The 14,867-nt window shown below is 38.0% G+C and overlaps 1 protein-coding gene across 2 annotated transcripts in view; it reads left to right on the top strand.

Moving 5' to 3' along the window:
• SYDE2 (synapse defective Rho GTPase homolog 2) overlaps positions 1-14,867 on the top strand; it is a 46,103-nt gene that overhangs the window by 17,960 nt on the left and 13,276 nt on the right. For both annotated transcript variants that reach the window (XM_066376685.1, XM_066376686.1), the window contains exons 3-4: positions 2,112-3,208; positions 8,987-9,113. In XM_066376685.1, coding sequence (XP_066232782.1) covers positions 2,112-3,208; positions 8,987-9,113 — 1,224 coding nt within the window. The remainder of the gene's footprint in view (positions 1-2,111; positions 3,209-8,986; positions 9,114-14,867) is intronic.

The following is a 14,867-nucleotide window of genomic DNA, read 5'->3' as shown; positions in this document are numbered from 1 at the left end:
GAAGGAGAGGGGGAGGGGTGGAGAAGCAGATGGGCGCCTCTCCTGTGTGCCCTGGCCGGGAATCGAACCCAGGACTCCTGCACACCAGGCCGACGCTCTACCACTGAGCTAACTGGCCAGGGCTCAGTGTTTTACTCTTTATGGAACTTATTAGAAAACTTGTTTATATTTATATGTTGTCTGTTTAATATGTTGAAATTGCAAGGAAAGACCCTGACTGAGCTTTGAAGTTCTTTATATTGTATAGAAATAATATAGGAAAGAAAGTGTCCTTACAGTTTTGAATATTATTCAGTTAGATTTGATACTCAATATTCAGTTACTCTTGATTGATTAGAGTTAATTCTATATAATATTGCTGATATGTTCTAATAGAATTTTAGAACAAGGAGATATTCTTAGTTGTCATGATTTAAAACTTGTTTGGTTAACATTTTTTTAACTAGCATTGCTATGTGATAAAATTTTACAGTATATTATTTTTTTAGGAGGAGATTATTTCTATTATAAATTGATTTTTTTAAAACAGAAAACAGATTTACTCTATGGCTCCCTGAAGCACTTTCTGTACTTATTACCACATATATGTTTTAAAAATTATTTTAAATTGAATTTATTGGGGTGACATTTGTTATAAAATTATATAGGTTTCAGGTGTACAGTTCTATAATACATCATCTGTATATTGTATTGTGTGTTCACTGCCCAAAGTCAAGTCTCCTTCTGTCACCATTTATCTCCCCTTTACCCTCTTCTACCTCCTCCCACCCCCTTTCCTTCTGGCAATCATCATACTGTTGTCTGTGCCAGTGATATTTTTTGCTTAATACCTTCACTTTTTCTTTTTTTTTTTTTAAGGTTTTTTTTATTTTTTAATTTATTTTTAATTTATTTTTATTTTTTACAGAGACAGAGAGTGAGTCAGAGAGAGGGATAGACAGGGACAGACAGACAGGAACAGAGAGAGATGAGAAGCATCAATCATTAGGTTTTCATTGTGCGTTGCAACACCTTTAGTTGTTCATTGATTGCTTTCTCATATGTGCCTTGACCGCGGGCCTTCAGCAGACCAAGTAACCCCTTGCTGGAGCCAGCGACCTTGGGTTCAAGCTGGTGAGCCTTGCTCAAACCAGATGAGCCTGCGCTCAAGCTGGCGACCTCGGGGTCTCGAACCTGGGTCCTCTGCATCCCAGTCCGACGCTCTATCCACTGCGCCACAGCCTGGTCAGGCTACCTTCACTTTTTCACCCAGCCCCTCAGCCCACTTCCCCTCTAATAGCTGTCAGTCTGTTTTCTGTATCTATGAGTCTGTTTCCTTTTGTTTGTTAGTTTATTTTGTTCATTAGATTCTACATATAAGTGAAATCATATGATACTTATCTTTCTCTGACTGGTTTATTTCATTTAACATAATACTTTCCAGGTCCATCTGTGCTGTTTTAAAAGGTAAGATTTCCTTCTTTTTTATGGCCAAGTAGTATTCCACAGTGTAAATGTACCACATCTTTTTTATGCACTCATCTACTGATGGGCACTCGGGCTGCTTCCAAATCTTGGCTATTGAAGGTAACATTGTAAAGCACATAGGAGTGTGTATATTCTTTCAAATCAGTGTTTCAGCTCTTTTCATATATGTTCCCAGAAGTGGAATTACTGGGTCAAAATGTATTATTTAGAGGAATCATTCTTATATTAGAGTAGGATTTCTAAATAAACATTAAAATAGGAAATATGTTTAAATGTTTTAAAATATTAAAATACAAAGTTTTCCTAGTTTCCTCTGATATCTACTCTTCCTAGTTATAAAATAACACACGCACTGAAATATTTGATAATGGAAAAGATCTAAAAGGAGCCTAAATTACCCTTCCTCCAAACCTGCAGAATAGAAGAGCTGATAGAAAGATGCTTCTTGCTGCTGTAAGCTGTTTGGAGATACTTGTTTCTCTGCTTGAACGTGGTGATGAAGATTCACCTAACCTTGTAACTAAATCTCCCCATTGAAATGAGGCAAGGGAAAAATTTCTGTTTATATGAGAGCTTGTTAAGTTGGTGGTATATAAAGTGGGAATCAAAACATATCACCTTATAATACCTTTTTTTTTTTTAAGGTCCTGGGATCCTACCTGCTACAAATAAGACTGAATTGAGAGTTATAGAACCATCTTCTCCAAGCTCTGTGAAAAAGGGCAGTTCAATTAGTTGGTCTTTCCCGGATAAAATAAAATCTCCACGAACTGTGAGGAAACTTTCCATGAAGATGAAAAAGTTGCCAGAACTTAGCCGAAAACTGAGTGTTAAAGGAAACTTGAATGATGTAAACAGTCTAGATAATAATCCTTCCTTGTCTAAATGTAACTGTCAAGAAATTCATCATACTGTTATTCTGCCTTCTGGGAATACAACCACAGCTGCTAAGAGGAATGTTATAAGTCGGTACCATCTTGATACTAGTGTATCTTCTCAGCACAGCTACCAGAAGAAAACCTCCAGGAGTTCTAAGTATTCCTGCAACAGTGGTTATCTCAGTGATGGAGATTCACCTGAACTTATAACTAAATCTAGCAAACATGGATCTGAAAACAAAGTGGGAAAGGGAAAGGAAATAATTCCAAATAGCTGTAGCAAGAATGAAATTGACATTGATGCTTTTAGACACTACAGCTTTTCTGATCAACCTAAGTGTTCACAGTACATATCTGGGCTCATGAGTGTGCATTTCTATGGTGCTGAGGATTTAAAACCACCACGGATAGATTCAAAAGATGTCTTTTGTGCAATTCAGGTAGATTCAGTAAACAAAGCAAGAACTGCTTTGCTCACATGTCGGACGACATTTTTAGACATGGATCACACTTTCAACATAGAAATTGAGAATGCTCAGCATTTGAAATTAGTAGTATTCAGTTGGGAACCCACTCCAAGAAAAAATCGAGTGTGTTGTCATGGAACTGTTGTTCTCCCCACCTTATTCAGAGTGACAAAGACACATCAATTGGCTGTCAAACTTGAACCTAGAGGCCTTATTTATGTGAAAGTGACTCTTTTGGAACAGTGGGAGAATTCTCTTCATGGACTAGATATAAATCGAGAACCAGTAATGTTTGGTGTTGATATTCGAAAAGTTGTAGAGAAAGAAAATACAGGATTGATGGTGCCACTCCTGATACAGAAATGTATTATGGAAATTGTGAAGAGAGGCTGCCAGGTATTATTTCACTCTGTTTCTCTACTACCCCTCCATCTATCTATCTGTCTACCTATCATCTATCTTAATGAATTAATCAGTTAATTAAATTTATAATAATTCTTCAGGGAAGGAATTAAAAGTTAAAAATCTAATTTAGATATTTCTCTTTATTTTTATTATATTGCTGTTTAGGGTATAATTCATACCTTAACCCTGTTGTCAATGATGGAGAGCATACTAGATGGTTCTACATTTTATGTTGTAATACAGAGCCTGATGGGCCTTATACCTAGAGATCAAGATTGCTTTACAGTGGCATTCCTAGGATAAGCCAGAGCTGATAACCTAGGCAAATAATTAATTAATTTAAGTAATATTTCTTCATGGTTTGAATTCCTAAGGTAGAGAGTTCCAATAGTGAATCTATAACCCTAGAACTTATTTTTTTTTTTTTATTAATACATGTAGACTGCCTGACCTGTGGTGGCACAGTGGATGAAGTGTTCAACCTGGAATACTGAGGTTGCTGGTTCAAAACCCTGTGCTTGCCCGGTCAAGGCACATACAGCAATCAAGAAACAACTAAAGTGAACCAATTATGAGTTGATACTTCTCATGATGCTCCCCACCCCACCATAAAATCAATAAATAAAATCTTAAAAAAAAATACATGTAGACTGTGACAATGAGAAACAGCATATCACTGAGGAGATTATTCTGAGGTATAAGAAATTGTTTATATTCATTTTTGCAACATAAATTAAGCCTAAATATCAATATGAGGCATTTTTATTTGATCCTATCAGAATTTATAACATTGATTAAAAATATCAAGGGTAAATATCACAAAGTCTGAAATATGGTTTCTTTATACTAAGAAAGGAATTGAAAATAATCTACTCTGAATTTACAAAAAATATAGAAACAGCATAAGTTAGTGGAGTTTTGTATGAAGATTCAGGAAACTTGTATTCTGGTTTCTTCTTCATTAATAGTTGTGTGATATTGGGCAAGTCATTTACTCTCTGTGCATCTTAATCTGCAAAAATAGATGCAGTGGCTTCCTGTAGCTGATAGGTAGGACACATGCACTTTTTTTTTTTAATCCATTTTTAGAGAGGAGAGAAAGAGAGAAGGGGGGAGGAGCAGGAAGCATCAACTCCCACATGTGCCTTGACCAGGCAAGCCTAGGGTTTCGAACTGGCGACCTCAGTGTTTCCAGGTCGACGCTTTATCCACTGCACCACCACAGGTCAGGCCACATGCACTTCTGAAACCTCTTCTCAGCTATAGGATATATCAGGTTGAGTTTATGCTGTTGATGTGAGAGTTTCTAATCCAATTTTTGGTCCGGTTACTTTTTTCTTAAGTTTCTCTGTTTTTCCTTTATTTATTTATTTATTTCAGGCAACATGTAGAGTGTTCAGAGAGATTAGGCAGATTTTAAAACTAATTATTAAACAGAAACTTTTATAATTGAATATTAAAGTAAGTAATTCAAATAGCATTGTACTTTTATAGTTTATTTTCTGAAATATTCTATAAACAGCAGGTAAATAAGACTGTTGTAACTTATTTTAAATGCCAAGAAAGCATTTTCAGCAATGCCTTTTATTTCTATAATTAAAACTTAGATTTATTTTGGTAAAGAATTATTTTCTGCCTGACCAGGCGGTGGCGCAATGGATAGAGCAGAGGACCGAGGTTTGAGACCCCGAGGTCGCCAGCTTGAGCATGGGCCGGGCTCATCTGGTTTGAGCAAAGCTCACCGGCTTGGACCCAAGGTCGCTGGTCGAGCAAGGGTTTACTCAGTCTGCTGAAGGCCCGCGGTCAAGGCACAGATGAGAAAGCAATCAATGAACAACTAAGGTGTTGCAACATGCAACGAAAAACTGATGATTGATGCTTCTCATCTCTCTCCGTTCCTGTCTGCCTGTCCCTGTCTATCCTTCTCTCTGACTCTCTCTCTCTCTCTCTGGCTCTGTTAAAAAAAATAATTTTTTTTCTATGAATCAAACAGTAAATTTTACAGTTGTACATTTGGAACTATGCTTTTTAAACATCCATTTTTTTTTTGTCTCTTTTGCTTCTTCTCATGCCCCTCCTTCCAAAAGAGGTTTATTTTGTCTGCATTTTACAGAGTGGCATACTGTTTAAATTTTGTTTAACTTTAGGTTTTGATAGTCATGCAAAAATAGTCTTCTATGGCATTTTCCATAAACTATGCTTTGAAGGCTATACTATCACCCATCTCTTGCTTCCAGTGGGAAAGCAGAAAAAAAATGACTCTAGAAATCATACTCATGGTCCATCTAGAATAGCATCTGTCTATGATAGAGGCATTAAGCATGTACTTCAAGTGTTTTGTTTTTTTCTTGAAAGAGAAAGAGGAAGGTAGAGATGAGAAACATCAACTTGTAGTTGTATCACTGTAGTTGTTCATTTATTGTGTATTGTATGTGCCTTGATGGGAAGAGGTGGGGCTCAAGCTAAGCCCGTGTCCCTTATTCAAGACAGTGACCCTGGGATCTTGTTGATGATCACTGACTCAGCTGGAGCTCCCCAGTCAAGGAACACATGAGAGTTAATCAATGAACAACTAAAGTGAAGCAACTATGAGTTAATGTTTCTTATCTCACCCTTCCCTCTCTCTCTCTCTCTCTCTCTCTCTCTCTTCCTCTCTCTGTCTCTTTCAAATCAATAAAAAAAATTTTTAAAGTCATCTTTTGGTCTGACCTGTGGATAAAACATCGACCTGGAACTCTGAGGTCGCTGGTTTGAAACCTCAGGCTGCCTGCCTTTTCAAGGCACATATGGGAGCTGATGTTTCTTGCTCCTTCCCCTCTCCCCCCCAATGAGTAAATAAAATATTTTTTAAAAATGTCAGCTTCTGTAAAATATCTTTTTCTTGAAATAATCTATATTAGATTTTCCCCCTTTATTCACCTTTAAAAATTATGTTTATGATTTCAGCTTTTGGGATAACATGTTCCTTTAATGTATTACTTACTGTTGAAGTATTACTTTCTTTAATTTGTTCTAGGTTCATCTCCTCAAGTTCAAGGGGATGCATCCTTATGGGATTTTGTGATACTTGTGCCTACACAAGAAGGGCTCTGCTCAAGTTAGTTTCTTCTAATGTGATGGCATTTCCTTTGATTCTTTTTTTTCTTTGAGTTTTTTATTTATTTCAGCAAGAAAAGAAGGGGGAGAGAGAGAGAGACAGGAACATTAAGCTGTTCCTGTGTGCCCTGACTGGGATTGAACTGGCAGCCTCTGTGCTTCAGGACGATGCTCTAACCAACTGAGCGATCTGGCCAGGGCTCCTTTGAGTCTTTTTAATATTTTAGTTTCATTTTCTGGACCATCTACAGTTCTACCATGTCTTTCTTGCAATGATGTGACCAGTATAGCACATGCTATTCTCAATGTGAATGTACTATGAATGTGGATAAGATTAGGAAATTTGAATTTTCTTCCCAGTACAGTACTCGGTTTCCCATATTATATTGATCCTTTTGAATATAACAGCACCTTGTATTACTTTCTCTTAGAAATAGTTGTAAGGCCTGACCAGGCGGTAGTGCAGTGGATAGAGTGTAGGACTGGGACTCAGAGGGCCTAGGTTCAAAACCCTGAGGTTGCTGGCTTGAGCGTGCGCTCATCTGGCTTGAGCCTGAGCTCACCAGTTTGAGCGCAGGGGTCGCTGGCTTGAGTGTGGGATCATAGACATGAACCCATGATCGTTGGCTTGAGCCCAAAGGTTGCTCACTTCAACCCAAAGGTCGCTGGCTTGAAGCCCAGGGTCGCTGGTTTGAGCCCAAGGTCGCTGGCTTGAGCAAGGGATCACTCACTCGTCTGTAGCCCCGTGGTCAAGGCACATATGAGAATGCAATCAATAAATACCTAAGGAGCTGCTACGAAGAATTGATGCTTCTCATCTCTCTCCCTTTGTGTCTGTCTGCCACTATCTGTCCCTCTCTCTCTCTGTCTCTGTAAAAAAAAAAAAATAGTTATAAGTTCCTTACTGTCTTTCAAATACTTAATAGATTATCATCTCAAATATTTTGGGTAACATTTCTCTGTAACCATAACTGACACTCTTTTATATTGAGACCCACCTTCTGCAGTGTATTCTATCACTTATTTAATTACTCGAAAGAGGTTAGTGTCATAAGTAAACCTGGAAATTTCATTTGTGTACTCCTTTCTTTAGATCAGGGGTCCCCAAACTTTTTACACAGGGGGCCAGTTCACTGTCCCTCAGACCGTTGGAGGGCCGGACTATAAAAAAAAACTATGAACAAATCCCTATGCACACTGCACAAATCTTATTTTAAAGTAAAAAAACAAAATGGGAGCAAATACAATATTTAAAATAAAGAACAAGTAAATTTAAATCAACAAACTGACCAGTATTTCAATGGGAACTATGCTCCTCTCACTGACCACCAATGAAAGAGGTGCCCCTTCCGGAAGTGCGGCGGGGGCCGGATAAATGGACTCGGGCCGCATGTGGCCCGCGGGCCGTAGTTTGGGGACCCCTGCTTTAGATCATTTTAACATTTTAAAGTGCTTCCTAGTTCAGATTCTTGGGGGTCCCCTTGATTGATTTTACTTTATTTCTGCCTTGATATAATTTCTTTCTCCATAACTTTCTTAATTCCAAGGTGGTTGAACTTGCTATGTAAGTAGTCTTTGATGTGGAAGTATAGGTACCAACCACTTATGTTCCTTAATTTTCGTGAAGATTTATTTTTTTCAGAAGTTTGATTGCTTAATCAGGCAATGCTTTCTCTTTAGTTATCATGTTGATTTTTTGTCAGTGAATTTATACTGCTCTTCTTAAGACTTCCTGTATTAGAACCTGTATGGGCTAACAGTGTTTGAATGTTAGTTGTGGGGAGGATGAGTGGTAGCTGTGCATCTTTTGAACTGGAGGTTCTATTTTACCTTTAATATATTAATTGAATTTCTGCCATCACTTTATAATCAATTAATTTGATAAGTTAAAAAAACCCTAGATTATTCTTATTCCTGAGATTTTTTTTTCTGAAATGATAATTTTATACAAACAGTATGTTGGAGCCTTATTTCAATGAAATATCCTTTTTTTAAATGGGTAAGTAAACTGAGTTTTAAAGAGATTAAATCACTTGCCCAGATTCACCAAGGAAGGAGTGGTAGAGTGAGGCTGTATGAATTCAAAACCCTTATTTAACCCCTGTTCTGTATTATTTCAGTCTACAGCAAAAGATGTCAAAGGATAATCTTGGCATGGAGATAGGTATTGGTTGAGAATATAAAACTAACGGGAGTGGATTGTATCTCTGCTTAAGGTGAGATAGTCAACACTAGGCCCTGGCTGGGCAGCTCAGTTGGTTAGGGCATTGCCCTGATATGCCAAGGCTATAGGTTCCATCCCCAGTCAGGGCACATACAGGAATCAACCAATGATGGTATGAATAAGTGGAACAACAGATCAATATTTCTTTCTCTGTGTATCTCTGTCTCCCTCCCTCTTTCTCTAAAAAAAAAAAAAAAGAAAAGAAAAAAATATGATAAGCAACACTACAGAAATTATAGTCTATTGTTTGAATTTAAATGAAAGAATAGAATGTTTTTTTAACTAATCATATAGTCTGTGGTGAAATTTCAAAAGCTGTGTTGAAGTATTTTTAATTTCATGCCATCAGAACATATTTGATTGCCAAGCTCATGTAACTTATACATACTGTGCTATTATATTTTCTCTTAATCAAGTTTACCACAATATGGCCGTCATTTCATTTCTAGGTAGTAGGCCTGTACCGATTGTGTGGTTCGGCAGCAGTCAAGAAAGAACTTCGAGAGGCTTTTGAGAGGGATAGCAAAGCTGTTGTTCTGTGTGAAAACCAGTACCCAGATATAAATGTAATAACAGGTAATAAATAGACTTTATTTTATGTGCACATTGTGGAAAGACTTCATCTGCAGGAAAGAGAACTGAAACTATGTTTTAGCCTAAATTTAATTTGGTTTTGTTCTGAAGTCTTAACTTATTCTGGGAAAATTAGGGACAACTTCCTGGAAAAAGTGACTCCTCAGCTAACTTTTAAAAGGTGAGCTGGGCCCTGGCCGGTTGGCTCAGTGGTAGAGCGTCGGCCTAGCGTGCGGAGTACTCGGGTTCGATTCCGGCCAGGGCACACAGGAGAAGCGCCCATTTGCTTCTCCACCCCTCCGCCGCGCTTTCCTCTCTGTCTCTCTCTTCCCCTCCCGCAGCCAAGGCTCCATTGGAGCAGAGATGGCCCGGGCGCTGGGGATGGCTCTGGTCGCAACATGGCGACGCCCCGGAGGGGCAGAGCGTCGCCCCCTGGTGGGCGTGCCGGGTGGATCCCGGTCGGGCTCATGCGGGAGTCTGACTGTCTCTCCCTGTTTCCAGCTTCAGAAAAATGAAAAAAAAATAAAATGAAAAAAAATAAAATAAAAGGTGAGCTGGACTTAGCCAGGCAGAGGTTAGGGGAGGGCAGTCTATTAGCAAAAACTTGGAGATGGGAAATTATATAACTTGTAGCACTTGCTAAAGAGGAACACACTAGCTTTGTCAGTGATGAAAGATGGCTGGGATGCTCTCTCCCACTGGAACCCAGACTGGCAATGAGGATCAGGAGAGTTAGAACCTGGCCCCTCCCCTCCCCTCCCTTCTTCACCCCCTCCCCTCTTCACCCTCCCCTCCCCTCCCTTCCCTTTCCCTCTTCTCCCCTCCTCTTCTTTCCCCCTTCCCTCTCTCCTTCCTTACTTTCCTGACTTTTTATCCTTTTTCTTTTCTCCCTTTTCTCTCTCCCCTTCTTTTCTTACCCTCCCCTCTCCTTCCTCCCTCCTCCCCTCCCCTCCCTCTTCCCCTCCTTTCCTCCCTCTCTTTATTCCTTCCAAGTTAGTTAGATGAGAGTTTCCATGTAGTAGGTTTTATAATAACACTTCCATAGGGACATATAGATAGCCAGGAAAGCTGAAAGAAAGGTAAGGAGAGTGCTAATCACCAACTCTGAGAATATTTATAATTCTATAATGAGTCCTTTTTGTTGTTAGTCTAGTGTATTTAGGGGGAAAAAAACTTTAAAAAATGGTTTTTCTTGTGTTACAGTGCTCAAGAATAAAACCTGAGAGATTATTTTTTGTTTTTTTCTCCAAATTGGAACTGGAGTTTTAAACCTGACGCTCTCTATTCCTGGGGTGCTGCATGGTGGTGGCAGTGGAAAGTACAGCGAGCACCCCGGAGGAGGGAGGGGAAGCCTGTGCATTGGGATAACTCGAGTCCACTTATCCCTCCTTGTCTGTATATTAATTAGTTTATGTACTAATTATTTATTGAACATTTACTATATGCCAGGCACTGTTCTAGGCACCTGGGACAAATGAACAAGATGAGCAGTGCCTTAGTGGGAGGAGAAAGTCAGTAATCAAGCCAATGTGAAGTAAGATAGAGTAACTTATCAGTGATAAGTAGGGCAACAGGCATGATACTGATTGATTGGAGGTAGTAATTAGCTTGTGACTCCTGTACTAAGATGGTCAGAGAAGAAAGTCTTTCTAAGATGTGCATTTTGAGTTGAGATCTATGATAAGGAGTTAACCATTGGAAGTAGGGCCAGAGTTCTTGGCAGAGAACAGGGTGAATTTTGTGATCAACAGTGAATAAAACAGATGTACTACAAACCAGCTTCTAAGAGGTAAAAGTACTTTTAGTGATTAGAATGCCTTTTTTTTTTTTTTTAGTATGAGAATAACCTATATCCCACCACAGAATTTTCCTGTGTAGTTTTTGTGCCTGAATGAAAGTGAGATGCATATGTTTTCATAGTTTCTGTTACAGAGCAGCTTCAAAGATGTAGTGAGAACCATTTATTTCTTTACCTAGAATGCCTGCATTTTCAAGTATATGATAAAGGATTTACTGTGTTGCACTAAACAAACTTCATCATAAGTTTCCTCCAAGTCTCCCTTAAGTAGTTCAGATAGCATTAACTGTCACCACAAACTTAATATCTTAAGGTTTTTATGTCCCCAGAGAGTTTGAAAGATAGTAAGAAGTTACTGTGACTTAAATGCTCCTGTCACTTAGGTTTTGGGGTAAGGCCATATAGCTAATTATACTGTATATGTCACAACATATATATACATACCTCTTCTCTGTCATTTTATAAAATCTTTTGATATTTTTCTATGAAACCTTTTTCTATGAAACCTTTGTCTGCTTATAGACAAGGAACTGTAACTTTTACTTCATTGAACATGATGTGCATTGAGCATACTTCAAGTGCTGAAATTATAGTGAAGTAATCTTGAACTTGGATTAACTTAAAATTCCATTTATATTAATGACTTTAATATATTAGCTATATAAAGGACAATGATATTTGAAGTGTATGTCTCACTAAGTTATAAAGTTATATTTCCTGGTGATCATTTAGGTTTTAATTTAATATAATTGCATTGTAGGGCAAGTCTCAAACTACCAAGGCATATTGAGTTATGTTAAAGCTAGCAAGTCTTGTTTTGTCAAGGGACACACATGGAATCTTTTTTGTTTTTTAAATTATGCCCTAGAGGGTTAGTAGTCTCTATTTGGCAGCTACAGAAAATTTATTTCCATTAATTTGTAACTCAGTTGTTTTCTTTACAAGAATATTGCTTTTCATTGTAGGTAGGTTTAGACTGCAACACTAATGATGTTAGTAAAGGTCACAGAGTATTATACATTAAGGAATGAGAATAAATAATTATTGAGTGCTTACTGTTTACAAAATGTTTTATCATTACCATCATTCTACATCTAAATGTATTGTTATGAAATGTCAAGCACTTTATATATGTCATATAGATTCATTATGTCAAAGAAGTTGGATTAATATTCTCTCGGTTCCCAGTGCTATTTGCAGATTATTACCTTTCATTGTTGCATAGAAATTTAAGCTCTCTTGGAGAATAAGGCTCTTGGGACTCACGGCACATTCCTATATCACCTTAACCTTTCTTATTTAACATCATTCACAGTACTTTGGGGCATTCCTATTTATTCAGTAAGGACTTTGATAATCTTGCCTATTGTTATACACTGCTCACAAAAATGAGGGAATCAGGGAACATGCAGATAGTCCAATACTCTCAGCCTTTTGTATAGTGCATTTTCACCAATGAAATAAAAGTTGGTTTTGCATCTCATTTGCATAATTGAACAACTTTCTTTGACTTGTCTGATGTTCTTGTTTAATATAAAAAATCAACTCCTTTTTTTTATCACTTCATATTCATTTTGAAATACCCCATAATTTTTGTGAGCAGTATATTTCCAAGCAAAGTCTTGCCATCATTTTAAGTGATTTTAACATACAAATCACCAATTCAGAATCCATTTGTTAAAAGACCATTCTTTCCCCATTGAATTTTTTTCACTTTGTCAAGAATCAGTTGTATTTCTGAACACTAAATTCTATTTCATTGACCTATATGTCTGTCTTTATGCCATTACCACACTATTTTGATTACTGAAGCTTTGTAGTAAATTTTGAAAATGGGGGGTATTAATCCTCCAGTGTTTTTTTTTAAAGACTTTTTTTTACTATTTTGGGTATCTTACATTTCCATATGAATTTTAGAATTAACTTGTAAATTTCTTTGAAAAGCTACCTGGAATTTTTTTTTTTTTTTTTTTTTTTTTTTACAGGGACAGAGGAGAGAGTCAGAGAGAGGGATAGATAGGGACAGACAGACAGGAACGGAGAGAGATGAGAAGCATCAATCATCAGTTTCTCATTGCGACACCTTAGTTGTTCATTGATTGCTTTCTCATATGTGCCTTGACCACGGGCCTTCAGCAGACCGAGTGACCCCTTGTTTGAGCCAGCGACCTTGGGTCCGAGCTAGTGAGCTTTTTTTTTTTTTTTTTTTTTTGCTCAACCCAGATGAGCTTGTGCTCAAGCTGGCGACCGCGGGGTCTCGAACCTGGGTCCTCCGCATCCCAGTCCAATGCTCTATCCACTGCGCCACCGCCTGGTCAGGCTACTACCTGGAATTTTTGATAGCTTTTGCATTGAATCTGTGACCAGTTCGGGGAGTATTGCCGTGTCAACAGTATTGTCTTCTGATCTATTAACATGGGATGACATTTATTTAGATCGTATTTAATTTTTTTCATAAAGGTTTTTAGTTTTCAGAGTACAGGTTTTATACTTCTTTTGTGAAATTTATAATTTAACTTTAATTTTGAGAGAGAGAGAGTATCAGAGAGAGGGACAGATAGGAACAGACAGACAAGAAGGGAGAGAGATGAGAAGCATCAATTCTTTGTTGCGGCACCTTGGTGTTCATTGATTGCTTTCTCATATGTGCCTTGACTGGGGGTCTACAGCAGAGCGAGTGACCCGTTGCTCAAGCCAGTGACCTTGAACTCAAGCCCACGACCTTGGCCTTTAAGCCAGCGTCCTTTGGGCTCAAGCTAGTGACCATGGGGTTGTGTCTATGACCCCTCGCTCAAGCCAGCCATCTCGCACTCAAGCTGGTGAGCCTGCCCTCATGTCAGATGAGCCTGCGTTCAAGCCGGTGACCTCAGGGTTTCAAACCTTGGCCCTCCGCATCCCAGTCTGATGCTCTATCCACTGCGCCACTGCCTGGTCAGGCAAATTTAACTCTTATTGATGCTATTGTAAATGAAATTATCTATTTCTTTTTGGATTGTTCATTTTTAGTGTATAGAAATACAATTGATTTTTGCCTGTTGATGTTGTACTTTGCTAAACTTGCTTTTTAGTTTATTAGTTTTTAGTAGATGCCTTAGTATTTTCTATATGAGATTGCCATTGGTAAATAGAGATAGTTTGACTTCTCTCTCTCTCTCTCTCTTTTTTTTGCACGTGTGAGAGAGAGAGAGAGAGAGGGAGAGAGATGAGAAGACCAACTTGTAGTTGCGGATGTTAGTTGTTCACTGATTGCTTCTCCCCCCCTCCTCCCCTCCCCTACTTTATTCTCAGGCTTCCAGTTATCATCTTTAGTTGATCATTCTCAGATCTGTGTCTCCCGCCATCTCTTTGAGCCTCAGATTTTTATATCTAGCAGCTTTGAATGTTTCATAGATATTTTAAGCTTAATATATTCAAAATAAAACTCTTTTCTACCCCTTAAAATATGGCTTTCCTTATTTCCCCTCTTTCAAGTAATTCCCCTAGTCCTAGATGCTAAAATTCCAAACCTAGAAAACAGCCTTGCTCCTTCTTTTCCCTCAAAATTACAAATGTATTTTTTACTTAGCAGTCCTGTTTTGGGGATTTATCCTACACATACAAAGCAATGATGTGCAAGATTATTCACTGTAGCATGTTTTAGAATAACAACAGAGTAGAACAACCCCAGTACCCATCTGTAGCAATTGCCTGTGGGACATCGTGTATTGGAATAACACGATGTGGCTATAAAATGTTTGAGGAAGCTTTCTGTGTTTGAAGATCTGAAAAGATCTTAAGCCTATGATGATAAATAAAAAAGGGAGTAACAGGACAAATATGCTATTTTTAATATAATAAAGGGGAGTGTAGTATTATAAAACTTACACTTTCATAAGCATATATGGTAATATATTATTTATATTTTCATGCAGCATTTTATGAGGGGATATATGTACCAAAAATGACTTTTGAGCAACAAA

The sequence above is a fragment of the Saccopteryx leptura genome, chromosome 3, assembly GCF_036850995.1.
Source record: "Saccopteryx leptura isolate mSacLep1 chromosome 3, mSacLep1_pri_phased_curated, whole genome shotgun sequence".
Taxonomy (NCBI): domain Eukaryota; kingdom Metazoa; phylum Chordata; class Mammalia; order Chiroptera; family Emballonuridae; genus Saccopteryx; species Saccopteryx leptura.
Note: the sequence above shows the minus strand (reverse complement) of the source record. Positions and strands in the feature narration are given on the sequence as shown.